Below are 25,005 nucleotides of genomic sequence, written 5' to 3' on the forward strand. Positions count from 1 at the left end.
TCATGCACTCAATCTTCCAGTTGAATTTTCAGAAATCAGTACAGAAGTTTTTTCAAGAAATATAAAGCTTACATTTAACAACTATTAAAAGTCAATAGTTACCTTTGAACGGAGATAGCCCCCAAATGTAAGCCCAATAAGACTCGTTTCTTCTTCAAAAGAGCCAGGTGCAGTAACCCCAGCTCCCTTCAAGCAAATGGATTGCATTGTGTCGATAACATACCTGTTGAGTTAGGAAAACAGACATAAACAACTAACTTAGAACTTCAAGAGATACTTGCACATCTACAGGCTCCACAGATTCAGAAAATATACCTAAGAAATTCATGAGCGTCTTCTTCTCTACCATTACCAAGATTGCTCCCGATGCTTTCGAGATGGGAAATTATACTACTAGGAGATAGGGGAGAGTTCCCATCTTTTGCTTTTAGAACTAGACTTTCAAATTCGCATGTGAAGCACCACTCTTTCTTTTCACCTGATAGCAGCATATAAAGAGAGGAAAACTGGTGACTTTAATTTCGTTCTGGGGTCTGAGAATGATGAGTTTTTTTTAAAAATAAACCTAACAAACAGAAGTGGACATACATGTCTTTGAGTGGAGCCCTTGAAGAAAATATGAAGTAAGTGGTGGTGTAAATGCCAGGCACTGAAGGACAGCATTAGCGTAGCAGCTGCAGCACATGGCAGAAAAAATCAGGCATGAAGAAATACACATATATTTGAGATTTTGATGAGTATCTCACCACCCAGCAAGTATCAGAATTGCTTACACAAGGGAATAGCCAAATAAACAACAATAGATTTAGAATTTCCATCTTCAAGTTGAGACATTAACTGGGCAGCAAAATATAGGAAAATAGGACAGCAAGAAATCTGAATATTCGGCCATTAAATCTTGACTAAAGCCTCTTAAAGTAGTCAATTAATATCTGATTCCTTTGTCTTTTCACAATGTTATTTTCATTGAAGCCAATCAATCTTTGTGTTTAAGGAGGGCATAAAACATCATAAATTCCAGGTATATTTTGGCCCACAACATCCTTCGTATGAAATGAATAGTAAACTTATGTTGAAATCAACAGATGTGAAACTATTCCTCAAGCAAGGCAGCCGATAAGTCATTGAAGGATTTGTGTGAATAATGGAATGGTTAACATTACTCATTTTAAACTCCCCCACGGTGATATAATATCTTTTCACAAATTCTTGAGTACAGGAGTCCACTTTACTTCATAAATTTATGCAATAATGATCTCAGCAGAAAAAGGCTCTTGAACGTCACTCTGTCAATCATCATGAATCATGCAAAGTGTTTCTCATATATTTTGAACCTCACAGTAATCAACCAAATTTCTTGGTAGACTGAACAACCAATGACTGAGAAACTTTTACTCCTAAAAAGGGAATGCATGTTCAGAGACTTCAATAAAGTGATATAATTACTTGAAATCAGAATGTTACGAAAAAAATTCGAACACGTGGATAAGAAGTTATACGAGGCACAATTCATCCAAAACTAGCTAAATCTCATGCCACATACCTGTTACCACAATTTACAAGGCCAAATGGCCGCAATTCATTCTTCCAGTTATGAAGCTTCACAAAACTTTCATATGGAAATAGAGCCTGAAAAGAAACACATCTGATGAATACAGTGTTCTATAATCTTCCGTGCATGACAGGCGAAAATCAGAGATAAGCTTAAGTAATGCATACCTTGTTGCCATGTCTTCCATTTACATCACACTCGTCCCCTAGAGAATTAAGTCGTGTCAGCTTTGAACTCCTGAGCTGATCAACAACTTTTAAAACAGATGACTTCAAGCCATTCTTTGCATTTGGTAATGGAACACTAGACTCTGCCGAACAGGCACTGGCCACTTGAGTGCCATCGATCTTTGGTAACTTCACATTTTGGATATCATGCCTCACATTGTTAGAAGAGATATTATCAGCAATTTTGGCAGGAGAAGATCCTTTTTGTCTTTCTTTTGGCAATTGTAGAGCACTGGCAGAGCCTTCAACGCCACGATATGACTCGTTGGGGCTTGAGGATCGCAAGCTACTAACTTTCAACCCATCATGCTTCTTTATATTAGCAGAAGCCCTAGATGAGGAGTATCTACCTTCCTCAGAGGTCAATGTGCATTTATCACGGGAGCCATGCACATCAAGCTGATCCGAAGTTACAGNGAAGCTGATCCGAAGTTACAGACCGCGAAGCTGATGACCTACTACTTTCTTTCTGGTCTTTAATTTCAATTCTTGATTCAACTCGATTGACTGGTTTCGGCACTTCCACTATAATTGGAGTTGGATTTTCCAGATTCTTTTTTGAGTTCGATCCTTGTTCGCCTGCCTCAGGTATAAGAGGTATAGCAAATTCAGGGGGGTGACATGAAGTTGATTGAGAGTCTGAAATTTTGATGTCACAAGCATCTTTGGAAGGAGGATCTGCAATACCATCAAGTGAACCAATCCTAGATCTAGTATAAGGAACTGGTCCTTCCCAAAAACTAGATGAGGGTGTAGATGGCGCTGTCAATGAAGATTCACTGGAGTCATCGGTACCTGAACTTGAAGTCCAATATTTAGACTGCGTGTCCCCATGAATGCTAGGCTTGGTGTGATTATATTTTCCAGACGTGGAATCATTATCTGCAGTTTGTACCAGTTGGGGTTGCTCTGTGTAGGATGGCTTAAATCTTTCTACCTTGGAATGATTAGTCTGAATCTTAACTGTATCATTAACAGCAGACCTATGACTGTCAGAAGCATCAGAGTCATTTGAATCAGATGCAGAATGATCAACAGAAGATCCACTTGAAGTAGAGAGGTCCAAATGTTCACATGAAGATGAATGAAGCACGAAACTGGAGTTCAAATTGAGACATTTTGAATCTGTCAGACTCTGTCCACCTGTTTCATGCTTTCCATCAGATGTTGCAAAGTATTTGGATCTCAAAAGTGCAGCTTCCTCTGGGGAAGCAGTGCCTGATTCTGAAGAACGTCTCCCTTCAACCTCGGTGCTCTTAAGATGACTTCCATCGGGTTCCTGCTTATACGCCTTCAGATGAGATTTTGCCTCAGCATCATTGAGGTGATCCAAGTTGCTAACTGGACGGCATTCATCCTTGTGACCTTGTCTCCAATGAAGGATTTGACATTTGCCAGAGCTGACATGAGTACAAAATATAGGAATATTAGAGCTGTAGATATGAGTGTTTTAGAGCTTCAAGAAAATTAAAGTTGATAGCTATCAAATAAGAGATAAGACACCTAATATACAAGTGGTATACTGAGTGTATAGTACTAATAATGCAAGAAATGTCAGCATAAACTCTTTCGACAAATTTATTTCTCGAAACCATTTAAGTAAGAGCAAAGCTGTAAACACCGTCATTAGCATCAACATAAATGCTAATCCAAAAATTGTCTTCTCAACTATCAAAACAATATCTTCCTCCACAACCCCACCCAAAAAGAAGTCAATCAAACAGACAAAGGAAGAAAAAATAATGCAGGACTATCCAACATGAAGCTTTCTCCAATGATTAACGCAGCACAGCAATAATCTGATGAAGGAAAGGAAACAAAAGGCATACAATACAAAGATGAAGTTAAGATGTTTGAGAAAGAACACCGGAAAATCTTGTTAGACTCAGGCGCTTAGGACTACTAAAATACGGATATAAATGCCAGGATACAACAAGACTTATGTTATAAAAGAAAAAAAGTCTTCAGACCATAATAATAATTCATCAAGCAAAAGGTCTATGCAACACATGGTAAGAGCTGAACACCACATCTCATACCTCCTCCTTCCAGATTCAGTAGAAACACTTTCACCTCAGTTTCATCCATATTGAGCTGCAATTACAACTGTTTGAAGCACTTCTAAACTAATAATGCAACATTATTTACCTCCCCTTACATTTAATTTCAGAAGTCCACACCCATTGGTTTGAGCTTGGGACTTCCGTGTTGGAGGTCTCAAGTTCGAAACCCCTTGCCAGCGAAAGCAAGGGATTTGCCTTATGGGTCGAGCTCATCGTACCATGCTTGCCCTGTGGTTTGCGAGCTATTGCATAGGAGCGGGGATTTTACCCTGTGCGCACCCAAAGGGTAACGGCTGCGGGTTTCCATTGTCATAAAAAAGCAAAAAGTCCACACCCATTAAATGAATCAAATTTGAATGATGTTTGTCCGCTCTATCCTCATCCCGGAATGTATTCTTTTAGCATTTGATAATCATTTGAAAGAAATTAAAATTACATAAATCCATCCTAAATGGGATGTATATATTTCAACTTATGAAGTTAGAACCTAAACATGAATTAGGTGCTTTAGATTTCCACTCTTACTACTTATTTTGAACGTGGGAGCATAACTAACTTACAGTAAGCACTACTATTGGAAGAGTTGGATCAATACATTGAAAAGGGGAACTACAATAATGGCTAGCCCTCAATATGAATGAGCCTTAATAATTGACCTGTTGTAACTACATTTCATAAAATAAGACACAAATTTATTGTACACATGGAAGAGATTAGAGAAAAAACCATTTAAGGGTAGCAAAAGCTGATCAAACTAGTAAGAAGTCTTGAAAACATCTATCAGCCCTTTTTTATCTTTAAAAGTCAGCTTACTCAACTCAACATTCTTCTTATAAATAAACCTGTCAATGAGATCATTACTTCCAAATTGCAATGAGCCTAGCTTAAGCTTTGCTCTACTGACATATATTAATTCGCCTATACAAATAAATTTCATGAGGTAGCATGAAGATAATCACAAATGATATCTTCAATCTTAAGTTGGTTCTTGTGGCAATTCATCTAATAATAAGGAGAAGGAAGGAAACAAAAGATCTAAAAGAAAAATATTTTCAACTCTAGATCAGCAATGACTCTTTCATCCATAACAAAAAAATGAATATATTTCTTGGAAACCATAAATTTCGCCCGTACTAGTTAACTATTAATGTATAATGATGAATCAGAATGAACAGCAATGCCGCTCTCTTAGTATTGTCTAAGTAAGAATTCAGCAGCAGTCTGTCACAGAGAAAAGAGCTTTAATTGATGGCACAAAATGGTGACCAATTACCATATACCATCAGCAGCTCATTCGTTCCCATTTGATTCTAGTGTGTGACAGAAGAAAGTCTTCATTAGAAGAACAGCAGCCCAATTATACAACTGAAACTATGTCATCAACTGCAGTATTTTTTCATCAGATGCCTCTTTTCTTCTTGATACTACCAGAACTAAAAAAGGATGAAGCAATTGAAAACCCCTTCAACAAGGTTGCAACTTTTAGTAGATGGTTCATCTAAAATCAACACCTAATCCCAGCAAGTCTATCAATGATCTAGTTTCAACTAAACAACAACAAAGGCAAAGCTTCAACCTTACGCTAGCTGGATAGGCTATATGAATCCTCACTATCCATACTGGCTATTGCTAATTTAAGTTCCTTAGAAAACAGGTGTACCAACAGACCATGCCTTTCATCATACACTCCAGCAAAAAAGGAACATATAAGAAGTAAGATATAAACTTCTAGGAGAGATTGAGTTTATGAATAATCATACCAGTAGCGAACTGCTTTACATTGGGAGCACCGAGTAGAGGTTGGAGACGAGCAAACCGCACATTGGTACTGCAATTGCCGTGAACCAGAATATGATGTTGAATTTGTTGGTGGTGGTGGCGGCGATGCTGATGATGCCGGTGTTTCAACAAACACCTCATCATCATCCTTCAGCGACTCATACCTATACCCATAACCATACCCATACTCCTCAGCGGCTTGTAGCTCAACCCTAGCTGCCTCCTCCGAAGCCAAAACCAACAACCTCTTGATCTCCTCCCTCCTGGCCACCGAACGCCTCCATTTCCGTCTAACCACAAAACCTAACACCGGTCCAAAAACCGCCACAAACGCCGCCACCACCAAGCTCGAGAGAAACCCTAGATCCCCTCCCACGAGCATTTACACAAACCCACAAACAACAATAGATCACATCCAAACCCTAATCCTTCCAAATTCATAGAGCTCTACCACCCCTCCACCGATCACGATGTTGAAAATCCTCCAGCACACAAAGATCAAAACTTTGCATGCACACAGAATTCAATCAACCAAAATTGTGAAGAAATCGAGAGAGGAAAGTGCAATAAAGTCACTGGAAGAGAGAAGATTCTGACCCAAACAGAATTTTTTTTTCCTAGATCGAGAATTTAGGGGATTTTTTTAAAGTTTCAAGTAAGAGAAAGTTTAGGGGAAAATTGAAAAAGGAAACTAAATAATAGGCGTACTGTGTGAAAATAAGAATAATTATAGGGGTTAAACTATAAAATATTAATTCTTTGAGGACTATATAAGAAAATTGATCGTTGAGGAAAAGAATTTTGTCCCTTTTGTCCTCAGGCATCGAGAGACGTGAACCCTTGGCTCATCTAAATATTCCGACCGGAGTTTTTTGAACCGGTCCGACTGAACCGGGTTTTTATTATTCTAAAAAATATTCTATGAGCCGGTCCGATTGTTCACCATTGAACCGGGTTTAACGATTCTAAAAAAATGCCGACTTCCATTTAACGTTAGACCAAAATATTTTTTATTTCTATTTATAAGATAGCACTTTCATTAATGGTTTACCATAAACTTTTCGATGAATTAGTAAACAAATATTTCACAATAAATTATCGATTATTTTGACCATGTTTAAGATTTTAATGTGATTTAATTATTTAACGATTTTTGTTTGTACTTTGTTAAAGTTTGACATGTTCTTTATTGATATAGTTTTTTTTTTTTTTGAATTATCGTATAAGAAATCATTGTTGTTCAAATATCATTAAATTCTATCCCGTATGATTAAAAATTGTTTTATGTTCTTAAAAGATGATACGGTACACGCTAAATTGAATATAACGTTAACTTGGTATGCCATATCAGCTCCATATCACGCTTTTATTTTTTAAAATAATTGGATGATGTGGTTGTGGTGGTTTGGAATGATAATTTGAGGAAGAATGTAGAGCGATTTAGTGATGATACAATATATGAAGTTAGACATTTTAATTGATTTGTCATGCTACATTATTTTTCGAAATCAAAACATTAATTTTTCTGACAAATTTAGTTTTACAACGACACAAGGTGATTTTTTTCTAAGTAGTAATGTCAAATAGGGTATGGAAGATAACTAATCAAAGCAAGCATTTTACAATGTTATATCTTTTAGAGAATAGCAAAGATTAAAAAAAAAAAGATAAGATAATACTGATCTTTATATCTGTGAAGCCAGATTTTATTTTTTATTATTTTTTTTGAAATGAACATTCACTTAAAATGATCATTCAAAAGTTTTATATTATTGATACAAAAATATATTATTTGAATCTTCGATTTAAATAGAATAAAAATATTTATTGAATAATTAAAAAGGAGAGATATATTTAAATACATCGAAAAGTTTGTTGAGCACAACAAAATTGAAAATAAATCTTTAACTTAGTGTTTCATTATTTTTTTTCTATTAATATTCTATTAAGATTTTGTTTCTACAAAAACATTGGACTATAATAAAGACTTTGAAAGTTGAATATATTAGTATTTAGTTATGACAATTAGTAGTACGTGTGCCACCGACAATTGAATATGATGGATTACTCACCAATTTGTGAACATTATTTACTACAAATAAAATTTTAATATTCATATTCTTTTAACATCCCTTTTTAATTTAGTAACATAAATCCGAATTTTATAATGGTTTTTTGAAGAATTGTTTGAATATTTATTTTCTTGTCCTTTTGTTTTGATACAAAAAGTATAAAATTCTTGTGTGTTTGTTATTATTTTGTCTTATGTGGCGGACCAAATTAGTCTCACGCTAATTAAAAACAATTCTCTCTTTTTTTCTCTTCTGATATTGTATTATTTTTTATTGAGCTCACAGGTAATTAATAAAACAAAATAGTTTTGTATACAAGAGAAATAAGATCGAAGGCGAAATGGATCGATTTGCACACATCCACATGCGGGATATATATAATGCCTAGTTCAAAAATATTTTTGAGCCTGTCAAAAAAATATCTTAGTTTCTTGCCTATAATATGAGTTGTCTTCTGTGAAGTTTTTATTTTCAGTTATGAATACATGTGTTTGAAAGTGACTACATGAAATTCCACCAATAATTTACATTCTAATTGGGTCGAAATAAAATTGATTCCAAGATATTCTTTAATTATATAGTTTGTTAGCTATTTTTTTTTTTTATCATAATCAACTTTTTAGTATTTTTCTAACAAAGAAAATGTATAAATAATCTATCAAAAACCTAATAAACAAAAAAAAAAGTTGTGGTCCAGATAAATTTTAAATTCAGAATCTGCTTCTCGTCAAGAAACCATCCAACTAGAATTATAACAATATTAAAATTTGGAAGTCGATTAATTTCGGATTATGTAATTATATATGATATTTTAAATATATAATAAGTTCAATTTTAAAAAAAATAAAATTAAAAATTTGCTTAAATTTAATTCTGAATATCACCATTCTCTTTTCTAAAAAAAAATAAAAAAGATATTGGGAAATGGTTAAAAAAAATATATTTAAGAAAAGAAAAATTGTTGAGTTTGTGTAAAAATAACATAAACCAAATGACAAGCAATAGGTTTTGTCCTTCCAAATTTTAGATGATGATAGCCATGACTTTTATTTATTGGCTAATTATCACTCAAAATACTGTTAATTTGTGAATTTTCAAAGTTGAATTGATTCATAAAAATGACACCATGGCCAATCAAAATGGAATATACAATCACCTTTCTATTGGTCCATTTTATGAGTGGTATACATAATTTTAGTGATCGATATCAATAATTCAGATCTATCTCGAAGATAGGATAACATCTGTATATATTTTATTATTTTTAAACTTTACATATAAAATTGTATTGACTATGTTATTATCCATATTTATTGTTTGATATCTGAATTTACGCAACAATCTAAAACCTATAAAATAAGAAATCTATATTTATTAATTATAAATAACATGTTGGTCAATCCTTGAATTAAACAAATTGAAGTAAAATCATTTCATCCCTTTTTATTTAACTACACATTGTAAATCTATACAATAAAACTATTGGCAAAAAATATTTTATATTCAAATTATTTCAATAATGAATTAATATTGAGATTGACTAAGCATTTAAAGTGAAGGTATGAGAATATGAATAAGAGAAAAAAAAATTGTTTTTCATCAAGATCTTTCTCTATTTTCAGGGCGAATACAAAATTTTACGTGAAAGTGAAGAAACTCTATCTTACTGCATTACAATTTTTAATGAAATGTTTGAATAATCTAACATATATTTAGCGTCCACTTAATTTACACCTTTATTAAATAATTTTATATATCTTTTAAATTAAAACATTAAAAAACGAAAACGATCCATATAATTTTTTAGAATATAAGAGGAAAAATGTTATTATCACCACAATATATAACTAGCTTTTCAAAACATTGAGGTGGTATATATATTATCCCATCAAAGGGGGAGAAAATTGGGCAGAGGGTCAATTTCATGAACTTTTCAATAATGTTATTAGCCAAAATAATAACTAGCTCTTCATAATTAGGACCATATAATAAAATAGCTCTTCAAATTTAGGACCATATAATAAAATAACTCTTCAAAATATTGAAGTGGCATACATATATATACTTATTAAATTACTTTTTTTATAAAAGAAAAAAAGAGATAGTGGGGGTCAGTATCAAGAATAATTTTTGATAATATGTTAAAATTTTAATTTGTACTATTACTCAATCAATTTAAGAAAAGTATCTATGTACAGCACAAGCATGTATATTTAAAAATTGTAAAATAGAAATATTTATTTTATCATTTTTGCTATGTGGTTAATTATTAAGTGGTATATTGCTAAAGATTTTTCTTTCATTTGCAACAAAACTGAAATTTCATAAAATTGAAGAAAATAATTTTCCTTTCTATATATGGTTAGTCAATATATTATTGGAGGATATTTGTTTTTGAAAGACAAGTTTTTTTTTTAAAAAAAAAAAAATTAGAAAATGAAAATAGGAAAAACGAGTTTTACAAGTGACATTTCAATGTCATCGTCTCTTTAATTTCCATCCCAACGCCTTCAATTCAGTGGGCGAAATCAGGATTTTCACTAAAAAAAAAAGTTTGAAATATTAAAAAATAGAACACACGAACTAGCTGAAAGGGTTCAAACTTTACTATATATTCATAAAAAATAGTTCTAATTGTATATAAATAATACGATAATTTCTTATGAAGGGGCTCATCCGACCTCCCTAACTCCCCAGCACATTACCACCCTCGTAGCATTTCTAAATTATATACAAATATTTCGAAATAATACTACTTGTTTACTTATAAATTACTAAAAATAAACTTAAAAAATCACGAATTTTTCAAGAAAATATTTTGCTCCATATCAAATGCTTCTTAGATCTCATAATTGAGTAGGTTAGAGAGTGAGAATTAATTAGTGGGTAATTAATTCAAATTACATTATTTTGATTCTCACAAGCATGTTACTATGAGTCTCCTTTAATCCAAATATTTAAAATTAATTATAGAGTGGGCAAGCGAATCTATAAGTTAAGTAAACAATATGTTTCAACTTTCAAGTACATAATTGTCCTTAAAATAAAAAATATTACCAAATATATTCATTAATTTCAAATCTTAATACTTTTAATACACCTACCAAATATATCTTAGACCTCAATTAACAAGTGTAACACATGTTTTTCTCCTCAAATAAGTAATGGAAATAAGTCGTGATATAGTGATTAATGAAATGCATGTTTGAAAATTACGAGGCTTAATTCATTTTAGGTTTAATTTTAGCAGAAATAAAAACACTAGGCGATTTTTCTCCATCTAGCTATTCAAATCTTAATGGATGGTGAGTTACTTATACATTGTATCGGTGGAAGATAACGAATACTTCGTAAAACTAATTTGAGACGATGTACGCAAGCTGATCCAGACATATTTTTTTTTTTAAAAAAAAGATCTTAGATGTGTCACAATCCATGCTTGTTGTGGTTGCAAGTTGCATGCAACTCCCACACACCAAATTGTTCATTGTCTTTCTTGTTATTAATTATTATTAATAGTACATAGTTTATTGTGTATATATTGTGCTCACAAACATAACCCACAAAAAGTTGGCTTGAAGAAGGAATATACCTAACACATTGATGAGAAAAAGAAATTACTTATAATACATAGAAGAAGATTACTCATAGAAGAAAGGCAAAATTAAACATGCTTTGCTTCTATAGGTCTTTGCATTGAATATGTACACAAAGACTTTTAATAAAGTTTGTCTATTATTCTTTCTATTAGAAATTCCAAATTTGACGTGTTGTTATCTCTGTCTTTTATTTAGTAATCGATATTCGTATTAAAGTCTCATAAAATTTAAAATTGAATTTGAAGTACATTTTAAAGGTTTTCTATATCCAAGGCTTGATTGATTCAGTAATGTTTGATTGAGAATAAAGAAGTACTAATAAATCAATCGTTTTAGGCGTGAAATTATTTCGTTTTTATGATTTTTTAAAAGTTGTAGCTTGATAATAGTGCTGACCATAACTAAAACTTTATCATAAACGTCACATTTGTGCCGACTGATGTGACAATTGATTACATAATTTATGTTTCTAAAGTATAATAATTCAAAATTTTATCTTGTGGATTAAAAAAATGTGGAGTTGGAATAAACACAAATTGAACTTTGTGATATTCAAACTGTTTGTAAATATAGATGAAAGTTTGATGGTAGTACATGGAAAAACTACCTTGGTTTTGAAACCAATGGGCTTGGATTGAAAGTTGAAACAAACAAATTTATTAATCAAAAGAATTCAACATCAATATGGATTGTGAGAGGATTGGTTTATCAACATTTTTCTATCATTAATTAAAATTTCGAGTTTAAGTAAAAATTTATTAAAAGCGTTGTTTTTGGAAATGACTCTTGAAATGTACGAATTCAAATTTAGTCAGATGGTAATAAAATTTCGAGTTTAAGTAAAAATTTATTGAAAGCGTCTCTTCTGAAAATGACTTTTGAAATGTACGAATTTAAATTTAGTCAGACTGCAATATTGCGGTTGAACATAGTACTAGGTTTGCATTAAAGTGCATGTGTATGTTGCTTTGTGGTGAAGATGTGCTTAAGAGACATTGTCGTATAATACATCAAAGAAAGAGACAACTTTTATTTTATTGGGGTTGGATTCTTGATCCTAGAGAATATGTTACTTCTTTCATTTTCTCTTTGCTTGCAAAAGGTGTTTGTACATACCTCATATTCAAAAACTTACTTATTTCGAAAAACTTATCCGGTACGAATTTGAATTAATAAAATTAAACTGTCTTGTGTATCTTGAATAGTAGATATCAAAAAAAGAAGGGATAATTGTATATAATTGCAAATTAATAACTTAAAATAAATGGAGTAGCTATTGTTTGATTTAATTGTGCCCCATAGCAAACGTTTGCCAAAGTTTGTCAGTCGCCTCTTTCCCAAAACTCTCGCTGCCACTCTCCCATTCTCACTCGTCACTCTCCCTCTACTCGCCTCTCTCGCTTTATACAACAAAAGTGTATATTGTGTTTTTGTTTTGTATAAAGCGAGAGAAAATTGTATATACACAAGCAAAAACATATATCTTCGTGCTATACACTTAATTATACAATTTACAAACATTTTACTTAAATTCAATTTTATACAAATGCAAATTTTATACAAATATTGCAGCGAAAAAGGCCAGCAAATTATACAATTACGAATTATACAATTGCATTGAAATACAATTTTCTCTCGCTTTATACAACAGAAATGTATAAATTGTGTCTCTGTTTTTGTATAAAGCGAGAGAAAAACATATATCTTCTTCCTATACACTTATAATTATACAATATACAAACATTTTACTTCAATTCAATTGTATGCAAAGCAAATTTTATACACATATTACAGCGAAATAGGCCAGCGAATTATACAATTGCAGTGAAATAGGCCAGCGAATTATACAATTTAGGCCAGCGAATCATACAATTGTATATGTATAGCGAGGCCAATGAATTATACAATTTAGGCCAGCGAATTATACAATTGTATATGTATAGCGAATTATACAATTATATGTTTGCTATGGAGCGCAATTATGTAAACTTTGCTATAGTATATAAATATGAATTTTTTTGTTTGCTATATGTGAAAGTTGCCTAAAAAAGAATTGTTAAGAGACAGAGATTGGGCTGGTGCTAAAACGTTTTGGGCTAAAAGAGCCCTCTTGACACTGAAAGAAGAAACCCATATTGAGGTTACAACAGTCCAAATGAATATGGAACTCTATTATTTTTCAGGGAAATTACGTGGATAAATAAATATATATTAGTTAATTAGTTAACATAGTTATAGTTTGAATTTTATTATCACTTAGAACCTCTGTTTATGTGTAGCCGCTCTCCTTTTGCCTCTCTTATACATATATAAATACAAATTATACANCGTCTCTTCTGAAAATGACTTTTGAAATGTACGAATTTAAATTTAGTCAGACTGCAATATTGCGGTTGAACATAGTACTAGGTTTGCATTAAAGTGCATGTGTATGTTGCTTTGTGGTGAAGATGTGCTTAAGAGACATTGTCGTATAATACATCAAAGAAAGAGACAACTTTTATTTTATTGGGGTTGGATTCTTGATCCTAGAGAATATGTTACTTCTTTCATTTTCTCTTTGCTTGCAAAAGGTGTTTGTACATACCTCATATTCAAAAACTTACTTATTTCGAAAAACTTATCCGGTACGAATTTGAATTAATAAAATTAAACTGTCTTGTGTATCTTGAATAGTAGATATCAAAAAAAGAAGGGATAATTGTATATAATTGCAAATTAATAACTTAAAATAAATGGAGTAGCTATTGTTTGATTTAATTGTGCCCCATAGCAAACGTTTGCCAAAGTTTGTCAGTCGCCTCTTTCCCAAAACTCTCGCTGCCACTCTCCCATTCTCACTCGTCACTCTCCCTCTACTCGCCTCTCTCGCTTTATACAACAAAAGTGTATATTGTGTTTTTGTTTTGTATAAAGCGAGAGAAAATTGTATATACACAAGCAAAAACATATATCTTCGTGCTATACACTTAATTATACAATTTACAAACATTTTACTTAAATTCAATTTTATACAAATGCAAATTTTATACAAATATTGCAGCGAAAAAGGCCAGCAAATTATACAATTACGAATTATACAATTGCATTGAAATACAATTTTCTCTCGCTTTATACAACAGAAATGTATAAATTGTGTCTCTGTTTTTGTATAAAGCGAGAGAAAAACATATATCTTCTTCCTATACACTTATAATTATACAATATACAAACATTTTACTTCAATTCAATTGTATGCAAAGCAAATTTTATACACATATTACAGCGAAATAGGCCAGCGAATTATACAATTGCAGTGAAATAGGCCAGCGAATTATACAATTTAGGCCAGCGAATCATACAATTGTATATGTATAGCGAGGCCAATGAATTATACAATTTAGGCCAGCGAATTATACAATTGTATATGTATAGCGAATTATACAATTATATGTTTGCTATGGAGCGCAATTATGTAAACTTTGCTATAGTATATAAATATGAATTTTTTTGTTTGCTATATGTGAAAGTTGCCTAAAAAAGAATTGTTAAGAGACAGAGATTGGGCTGGTGCTAAAACGTTTTGGGCTAAAAGAGCCCTCTTGACACTGAAAGAAGAAACCCATATTGAGGTTACAACAGTCCAAATGAATATGGAACTCTATTATTTTTCAGGGAAATTACGTGGATAAATAAATATATATTAGTTAATTAGTTAACATAGTTATAGTTTGAATTTTATTATCACTTAGAACCTCTGTTTATGTGTAGCCGCTCTCCTTTTGCCTCTCTTATACATATATAAATACAAATTATACATATACATATACAATTATATGACAAATATACAAATATAATTATCCTTTCTCCTCTCGCTGTCCTCTCTCGCTCACCTCTCCCCTCCCTTTAACGTGTAGCTATGAATCGTAATTAGCAAACTACAACTATGGAGCCTAATTAAATTATGAGAAAATTACGTGATTAAGCAAACTTATACTACTTAAATACTAGTTTGGTATAATTACCACTCGCAACTAACATTATACATTAATTACGTGGGCAGACTTCGAGTTTGTATAATTAGCCACGTTTTTATGTGTATAATACATATTTATAATATACAAATCTAACCGATATACATATACAATTTACCTTCCTCCTACTATCTTCCCTCTCTCGCTTGCCTCTCTCCTCCCTCTCCTATTCTCGCGTTCCATATATACAAATGTATATGTATAATATACAATTATCTAACCGATATACATATACAATTCACCTCTTTCCCACTCTCTGGCCTCTCTCCTCCCTCTCCCAATCTCGCTCGTCTCTCTTCTCCCTTTCCCAATTTTGCTTGCCATATACATAAATACATATGTATAATGTGCAATTATCTAACTGACATACATATACAATTCACCTTTCTCCCACTCTTTTCCCTCTCTCTCTCGACTTTCTCCTTTCTCTCCCAATCTCGCTCGCCTCTTTCCTTCCTATAACATGTAGCTACGAACTGTAATTATCAAACTATAACTATGAAGATTAATTAGGCTATTTTTGAATGACTATATATGAGAGTTCCTAAAAAATTATTGAGCGGCTATTTGCAAATTTTTCCCTTTTTGTGTATGTCACGGCCCATTGTAACATATTCATACAAAAACTTTTTAGGATAATTGTATATAATAGCAAACTAATAACCTAAAATAAATGGAGTAGCTACTGTTTGATTTAATTGTGCCCCTTAGCAAACGTTTGCCAGTCGGCTCTCTCCCATAACTCTCGCTCGCCACTCTCCCTTTCTCGCTCGCCACCCTCCCTCTGCTCGCCTCTCTCACTTTATACAACAGAAGTGTATAAATTGTGTTTCTGTTTTGTATAAAGCGAGAGAAAATTGTATATACACATGCAAAAACATATATCTTCGTGCTATACACTTAATTATACAATTTACAAACATTTTACATTGATTCAATTGTATACAAATGTAAATTTTATACAAATATTGCAGCGAAAAAAGGCCAGCGAATCAAACAATTGCATTGAAATACAATTTTCTCTCGCTTTATACAACAGAAGTGCATAAATTGTGTTTCTGTTTTTGTATAAAGCGAGAGAAAAACATATATCTTCTTCCTATACACCTATAATTATACAATATACAAACATTTTACTTCGATTCAATTGTATGCAAAGCAAATTTTATACATATATTGCAGCGAAATAGGCCAGCGAATTATACAATTGCGCATTATACAATTGCAGTGAAATAGGCCAGCGAATTATACAATTGCAGGGAAATAGGCCAGTGAATCATACAATTGTATACGTATAGCGAGGCCAGCGAATCATACAATTGTATATGTATAGCGAGGCCAGCGAATTATACAATTTAGGTCAGCGAATTATACATTGTATATGTATAGCGAATTATACAGTTATATGTTTGATATGGAGCACAATTATGCAAATTTTACAATAGCATACAAATATAAATTTTTTGTTTGCTATATATTAAAGTTGTCCAACTTTTTATTAGTTAAATCTAGAAATATCATGCTCCCCTTGGAATTTGTGGTAGATTTTTTCTTTCCAAGAGTTTTTCCTTTCTTAATTTTCTTTAACGTATACATTGAATTTAGATCGTAAAGCGTAAAAATATTTTTCCTCCTACTTAAATAAAAATATTTTTCCTCCTACTTAAATAGAAGGATGAAGAGATAAAGTCAATTGTCCATTCTTCACCTAACCAACAGGGAAGTCTTTACATCTAACTCAAAAAAAAACACAAACTCGATTTCGGTGCCTATCACAATTCTCTCTTAAAAAAGAAACGAAATGAATATCAATCGCAAAATTACCATTAATGAGTTATTTTAATAGTAAAATGCATTAGAAAAAAATAATATATACATTAACTTTACGTATTATTGATCTTTTATTTGATATATCTTTTTAATCTATATATAATTAAAATACATCTATATACATGACATGACTAATACAAACACTTTTAATTACTTAAATACATAAATATATTTAAAGATTTTTTTGTTTTTGGAAATAATTTTATAATATTAATATTAGACGATATTTTTTTGTACACATCCTGCCATGCTGACACGAAAGAGATGAAAACGATGGCTTGTTGAAACTTGCAGCTAAAAACTAACAATAAAATCGAAGAATTTCAGGATCAAATCAATATAGTCGGTTTCATTTCTTCATAATTACTATAATTTACACAATTTTTTTTGATTCGAAGTAATACCCAGTTCTTAATTTGCTCGAATTTACAGAATCAAAAACCATGGCCGGAAAGTTGAACTGTGTGATCGTTTCCGTCGACGGCAGTGAAGAGAGCATGAACGCGTTGAATTGGACTCTAGATAACATTAATCTCAAACCCCATGATCCCGATTCTCAAGAATCACAAGGGTTCATTGTGATTCTCCATGTTCAATCTCCGCCGTCTATCGCTGCTGGTCTTAACCCTGGAGCTATCCCCTTTGGTGGCCCCAGTTAAGTCTAATTTCTTGTTGTTTTTGTGTTTACGTTCATTTTGCTTGATGGGTATTTTTTGAATTATGGAATGGATTTGATTGATTGGAGTTCACATTTTATTTTGTTAATTAGTACTAAATTGTGGACATTAGCAGGTGATGTTGAGGTGCCTGCGTTTACTGCTGCAATTGAGGCACATCAAAAGCGGATCACACAGGCCATTTTAGACCATGCTCTTGAGATTTGTGCTAAAAAAAATGTGAGCTTGATAATCCTTCTCACTTCCCGTTTGCTATATATGAAAGTTATCTTGAAGTTATACAGCTTACATGTTCACTTTGTCTCGTTTTTATATATGGCATTATTGGCGGCTGGATGTAATTCATTATTTCTGGGTTCTTTCGAACACGAGGAGCATAAATTATTGAAAATGCAATAACTAGTAGATATGAACAGATAAACTTGAAAAATAGAGCAGGTTCAATGCTAAGAGCCTAACAAGTTTGAACCCATAAAGCTTAAATAATGAATCCGTCCCTGGACATGGAGAGTTCATTTGTTGTAAGAATAGTGGAAAAAATATCAAAGTAATGGTTGAACAGGTAGTTTTATAGAGAAAGCATCTCATCAAAGTTTAGATTTGAATATTTTAACGAACTTGACCTATATTAGAAATTAAGGAACTTGTATAGAAATGTATTGATATCATAATTGTGGTGCCTTCTCAAAATAAAAAGAGTGCAATATAAATTCTAAGAAAAGGTACTAGTGATCTTGGTGTTGATTGGTGCTTCTGATCTTTTATTTATTTTTATTTAAATCACAAACGCTTCTGATTTACTTTATATTTTCTTTACATTTTCTGCTTTAGCAATTTGAGTCCACTGTGGCATCCATATTGCTGCAACAACATTGATGTTTTGCGTAATATGCTTTGAGTTTGTAACCTTTGATATGATATTCTGGTAGTTCAGTCACTGAGAAATGCTAAAGATACTAGAAAGCAAAACAGAAGCCTAATATGGCGTCACAGAAATCATTATTGGTGTTCTATCTTTCTATTTTAATTGATGGGGAACAGGTTCTATCTGAATCAGGCTAACGTTAAGACCCAAGTAGTTATTGGGGATCCAAAGGAGAAAATTTGTGATGCTGTTGAAGAAATGAATGCTGATTTGCTAGTGATGGGTTCCCGTGCTTTTGGCCCCATTAAAAGGTACAAATTCTCAACCTGATGGATGTTGCTATTGTTGATTTACTCTGACTAGATGACGCTCTTTACCTAAGGCATGTGTAGATGGTTTTGCATTCAACACAGTGTTATCAAAAGCAAAAAAAGGCAAAAAGCTCTAGTGTCCATTGGGGCATTAATCGCAAATAAAGTGCGGGGCTTTAATGAAAGATGCGCAAAGGGAGAAAGAATACAAAATTATACATGTTTAGTCAAGACTAGCAATTATAAGTATGTAGGACAAATATATGAACAAAAATTGGATTTTTTTTATGATAAAGTGAAATCAATTGCTTAGTGTCGCCTTTCAGAGAAGGCTCATTGGCAAGGAAACATGCCTTAGAACCTTGATGATGACATTGAACCGCAAATTAAGCGATATGAAGTGCTCAACATGTATTGAGCCTCGCTTCAGGGCTTAAGCGTGCCTTTGACAACACTGATTCATCATGTAATGAGCATGAGTTTTATTGAGGTCGTAAATCAGTTGTTTTTAACATTATTCTGAACAGTTCTGTAGCCAAAATATTTTAGGCATCCCAGTAAGTGGACGTAGTTTAGGATGTCATCCACTTTAGTCAGCAAAGCGACCTGTGAATATTGTGGTTAACTGATGGCCTAATGCTTCTATGAGAGTGCTCACATGATTCAACTAGCTGATTGTTCCCAAATTTTAAGGCATATATGTTGCTTAACAAGCACTAGCTTTAGTTGCTTTTCTCATCCAACAGCAAGAACTTTTTCCTGTCCTAGTACGTGTGAAAGAGGAGAAACATTTTAGCTAACATCATACTTTATGTGCAATCCTTAGGACATTATTCTGAAATTTCCCTTCAGAGATGTGACTAGTTGCTTATGCCATTCTTGTGAATCACTCACAAGAATCAACAATGCCATTTAGCATGAGTAGGAACCTGCTTTTATGCTGCTGACCTGCTAATGCTTGTAGATGATTTCATGTTGTCGTTGAAAAAGAGAGATTTTTGTGAGATGATGTATCTATAAAACTAACTTGTTGGTCTCTAGAGTAATGCTAGTTGTCGTTGTTATACTTGCATCAAGTTTGTTGTTTCTTCGGGGGTCTAATTGGATGTGTGTGAGATTTAGAGAACCTTTAATTTTTAAAAAACCCCTAGTTTTTTCTGAAGTCAAATTATTTAGTATTGGCATGAAATTTTCCCGAATAATATAAAATTGTTGCAGGGGATTCATACAGTTGATCTGACTAGTTTTAGACTGAGGTTTAGCTAATTGATATATTGATTGATTACCAATTACTAACTGCACATAATGCTGCAATAGACTGTGGATACCAAAAATCACAATTTAATACTATAAGCTTGTATAGCTAAAACAGACAGTAGATGGAGCTGAACCCCTTGACCATTGTTGTATGGGTAATTCCTACACAATTTCATTAGTTAAGCATTAAATTTACTTTAATGATGGACACTTTGAAGGAAGCATATTCTTACCCTGCTTAACTCTTACTGGTGTAGTTTCCCTTTATATCTACTACTCGAATTTGCTATGGTCCTAAAAGGTCTTTATAGCGGCCTAGAATTTGCACCTCACTCATATCCAGGCATATAACAGTTAAGATGTGTTATTTCATCGTGGAATGATGGTATTATCTGGAGGCAATCACTTAAAGTGTTGTTTTTTAGAAAACCAATGTGGGAGTTGCTCTGTTATGTACTTTTTTGTTTGTTGATAAATTACATAATTAGCTATCTTAAACTTCATCAGAAAGTTAGAGACATCTTAAATGAAGTACTGCTGATAAAAATGTGCCTTATTTACAGTTCTATTCATAGACTAAGTAGAGTTGGCAACAAGTAAATGAGTAATAAATTAAGAGCTGCAGTTGTGGAGGCAAGTGGGTTTCTATTCAGCCTGCTACAGAAAAGGTCTCTTTGCATCTGGCTTCAACTTCATTTATACTTGTTTCTGAAATTCTACTTTTACCATTAACATAAAATTTGTAATTGATGGATACGGATCTTTATTTTGGTTTGAATTGTGTTGTTTATTTCCAATCTGAACTCTGGAAGTAAGTTTCACCAGATTATATAGTTATTGGATCATACATGATCACTTTTTTAACAGAGACATGTATTTCACCAATTTAAAATTTAAACAGGATGTTTCTGGGGAGTGTAAGCAACTATTGCACAAACCATGCACAGTGTCCAGTAATTATTGTTAAGGCTACTCCTTGATGCGAACATTCCAGGTATGTGTGCTGTTGCTTCTTGTTTAGCATTTGCCCTCTTCTCTCCCTATAACACTGTGAAATATACACTCCCTTTTTTCATGAAGTTCAAATTCTTATATAAGGAGTCTTCTTTAAGTTGTAAATAGACCAATTTCAACAACTTTTTCTTTTTGTCTCTTTTCAAATAGTACTTGAACCTTTACAATCTTCTTAGTGGCTTAAATAACTTCCGTCTATCTATGGTGGTCTTATGCGTTATGCAACCTGTCAGACTGAAGTCTTTTATTCTGTTGTAAGTTTCCTATTCTCTGTCTCTGGGGAACATTCTCACCACAATGCTTGTATTTGGTCACCGCTGGGATGACTACGTGTCTCTTTCATTCATCATTTTGGAGGCATCGTTCTTCTGACTACTATTCCGGTAATTCTTTCGGAAAATTTTCAAGCAAAACATTCCAGAAAATTACGTTTCTACTGTTTCTTCATAATTTTGGAGTCTCCAAATTTTAGCATTCGATAACTGTTGGGGGGAGTTTTTTACTCTCTTTTTCCTCACGGTAGTTAAGAGTACTGAGATTCTCCTCTGAGCATTGAATTCCTAGAAAAGATTTTTTTTTGCCTACTTTTCTGTTGCCAATTCAGGGGTAATAGTGTCCTTGAGATTTGTGTCACCACACCTTTGTCTGCTAAGTGACACCACTTACCTTTTTATATGTGCTAGTAGAAGCACTCTTTTTGATGTGCAATTATCCACAATCTTTTGGAGAATATGTTTCAAATTAGTATTTTTTGGTGATCGTCTTTTTATTCCAACGACACTACTCAAGCGATTGATTCTTATTTCGTTTCCTCAATGAATGTATTTCCTACCCTTATAAAGACCCCATTATATCTTCATCATTTTAATTCGAGAACCTGTCTAACCATCACTCCATCATACCTACCATCTTTCATAACTTTTATGATTTTATTATTCCTGTTCCCTCTCTCGTGGAGGTGGGCTTAATCTTGGGGAAGCATTTTACATTACTGAAATAATTTCTTAGGACAATGTCTAACATCAAAGCCAATTTGTGTATCTGCTCATAAACACTCCCTCCAATCACTTTTACTTGTCACTTATTCCTAAAATAGATTTTCATTTTTACTTGTCACTTTTAACATATTCCATGTTTTACCCTTAAATACTATTTTCCAAATCTTTTTTCAAGACCTAAACTAAACATCATTTAATAAGGATAGTGTGGTAAAATGCCAATTATTATTTTCTTAATGGGTGTGCCAAGTCAAATAGTGACAAGGAAAAGTGAACGGAGGGAGTATAATATTGTAGTCAAATTTTATTTTCCCTTGTTTCTCCAACAATGTAGAAGCTCCTCGCTTTATTTTTGTATCACACCCGCAGCAATGTGTTGAACCTCTTATCTGTTAACTGTACACCTGGTTGTTGACGTATCATGTATCACATGTGTAGGAAAGCACATCTAAACAAGCTTATACTGCGAGGATTTGATATAATTAGACTATTATTATGCTAGTCACCAACTTAGTGCATCTCTCGTACTGGGGCCAGTTATGCCTTTAGAATTTTGGTAGGTGGTTGATGTGGATGTTAACGAATGTCAATTTCAATACTCGACATTATCTTTTTTCTTCCTTCTGGTCTCCATTACTTCTAACTTGCAAAATGGACAGTGCTGATGGTGTATTGGTCTTTGCATAGGGTTTGGTGACATATTCCGTCTTCTTTGGATGATCAGCCTTGAGCTGTAGTTATGGGTTGCTCATGAGATGCATGGAATGTGTTTGTTCAAACAAGATAATAGTCGTCGTATACTGTGGAATAAGCTTGACTGGCTGTCTCTATGCTGTAGATCATGTGTGTTTTGCATTAATTTATAGAGGTGGATTGGATCTTGGTTTGTGTATTCTCACATGTGCTGTTTACACTATACAAGATTTGCATCATGTGAGAGTGCAAGAACACTATCTGTGAAGATGTGAAGGGTGTCAATGTAAGAGCTTGCATTTTATTGTAATTACATTATACTGAATCAATGTTTTTTATTCTTTGTTCATTGGATTCTTGTAAGTGTGCATTTTTATTGAAAATGACCAGATGAAGCCAAGAGAAACTGATTTACTGTTTTTTTTGTTAAACCTGAGTCTGGTGGTCCTTCTGGCCTTCAACTGGCAATCCCACATACTATTGGGAGTTGGGACCAGGGGCGAAGTCAGATAGGGCGACTGAAAATTACACTATTCATACCTGAATTTAACGTTGTGTGTTTACTTCTTCATATTTTAACTCTCGTGAACACAGTGGACCCTGCTTAAGCTCCTAATCATTGAAAAAAAAGTTTGACATTACAGAAGGCTGATCTGTCTTGAGTTTTTGGCCTTTGCTTTTCATTTTGTGCAAAAAGCAAAGTCTCAATTAATGTCATTCCCCAAAAGAAGATGCTTTTTTTATAGTAATGCTTTTCTCCTGTCTAAGATTAGATGTTTCATAGGGTAATATGCTTAATTTTATGGAGATTTCAGATATTGCATCACCCTACAATAAACTTTAAAATATATCTTAGAGATATTTGGATAAAAGTTATATATATGAATCATCCATTGTAGTTACTAACAAGTGATTTATTGAAAGATGAAGAAACAAACATTATAAAATGCAATTTCAAAGTCTTTATAATCTTTAGAGATAATTGAAAAATATCCATGGAGATTCAAGAAACACCTTATAGTTAATTATTCTTTGGTATCTTAAAGACCAATTTAATTTTCCTATATGTGTACATCTTTAATAGTAATAAAATACTAATAGTTTTTCTAATATTACTAATGATGCATTATTGCATATGTGATTAGTTTTCTAATATTACTAATGAGATGGATTAGCTAATAATTAAGAAACCTCGTGAGCACCGCATCTTTTTTTCACTTATGGACAAAAAAACACTATTTGTCGTCCAACTAAGGTTCACGAGCCTCTTCTGTTCAACACTTCACACACCCAAAATATCAAATCCCCCTAGATTTTCTTTTTTCGAAGTATCCGAAATTTATTGATCTGATTTAATTTAAATTTGTGCTAACATGCATTTATCAAGCGGTAAGGTAAATCAGATAAAATATGTAATGTAATTTCACAAGTTGATTCGAAGAGGATAGAGTGTATACAGATCTTATCTCGATCTTTGTGAAGGCAGAGAGACAGTAAACAATTAGATAAAATGTATATTGAGGATGATATTATTTTATCAAATGACAAATTGGAGTTAAAATAAGTGAGAGTGGCTAATAACGACATAAATCAGAAGCATTGGAGCTTCGCTGTATCCTTTACATTTGGTCTTCTTTTGTTACCCTTTTTGTGTAGCTATGTATGACTTTTCCTTGCTCCATTTTGGCTTCTATATAATAAATAAAATATAATAATAATAATAATAATAAGAATTATTATTATTATTATTGTTATTATTATATGTATCAAAAGCTCACGTGAAATGTTGGACATTCACTAATAATATCACACTCTTTTCTACAGTGAAGGAGAAGTCATGATTTCAGCCTTTATGAGTACTGAATTTTTAGAATCGTGATTATTAATATTGATAATAATTGAGTTTTAATTTAATATTTTTATATATTTAATGGATTTTTTTACATGAATATATTGTTTGAGCAAAAACTATTAAATTCAACCAAATTGAATCCATATCTAATTTTTTACCTCCACCCTTTCCATAAATAAATGGATTTAGGCGTAGTTTTGTGT

At 32.6% G+C, this 25,005-nt stretch overlaps 2 protein-coding genes across 3 annotated transcripts in view; one reads left to right on the plus strand and one right to left on the minus strand.

The window, feature by feature from the left end:
- LOC107017022 (ubiquitin carboxyl-terminal hydrolase 16) overlaps positions 1 to 6,299 on the minus strand; it is a 19,669-nt gene extending 13,370 nt beyond the window's left edge. Inside the window, 8 exon segments of the mRNA XM_015217310.2 lie at positions 7 to 13; positions 103 to 223; positions 316 to 478; positions 589 to 674; positions 1,544 to 1,629; positions 1,720 to 2,193; positions 2,195 to 3,179; positions 5,603 to 6,299. Of these exon segments, the coding sequence (XP_015072796.1) occupies positions 7 to 13; positions 103 to 223; positions 316 to 478; positions 589 to 674; positions 1,544 to 1,629; positions 1,720 to 2,193; positions 2,195 to 3,179; positions 5,603 to 6,003 (2,323 nt within the window). The 5' untranslated portion in view covers positions 6,004 to 6,299.
- An 11,045-nt stretch (positions 6,300 to 17,344) lies between these two features.
- LOC107018250 (universal stress protein PHOS34) lies at positions 17,345 to 23,381 on the plus strand. Of its 2 annotated transcripts, none has more exons than XM_015218678.2 (6): positions 17,345 to 17,477; positions 17,568 to 17,789; positions 17,928 to 18,031; positions 18,870 to 18,988; positions 21,147 to 21,239; positions 22,945 to 23,381. In XM_015218678.2, exons 2-5 carry the CDS (start codon positions 17,579 to 17,581, stop codon positions 21,223 to 21,225), a joined length of 513 nt encoding a protein of 170 aa, XP_015074164.1. In that variant the 5' UTR covers positions 17,345 to 17,477; positions 17,568 to 17,578; the 3' UTR covers positions 21,226 to 21,239; positions 22,945 to 23,381. The 2 variants fall into 2 exon arrangements, 1 of the variants encoding a protein (XP_015074164.1); XR_001456606.1 differs by adding an exon at positions 22,696 to 22,813 and having other exon boundaries at positions 17,394 to 17,789.
- The last annotated feature ends 1,624 nt before the right edge of the window (positions 23,382 to 25,005 follow it).

Source organism: Solanum pennellii, chromosome 4 (genome assembly GCF_001406875.1).
Source record: "Solanum pennellii chromosome 4, SPENNV200".
NCBI lineage: Eukaryota > Viridiplantae > Streptophyta > Magnoliopsida > Solanales > Solanaceae > Solanum > Solanum pennellii.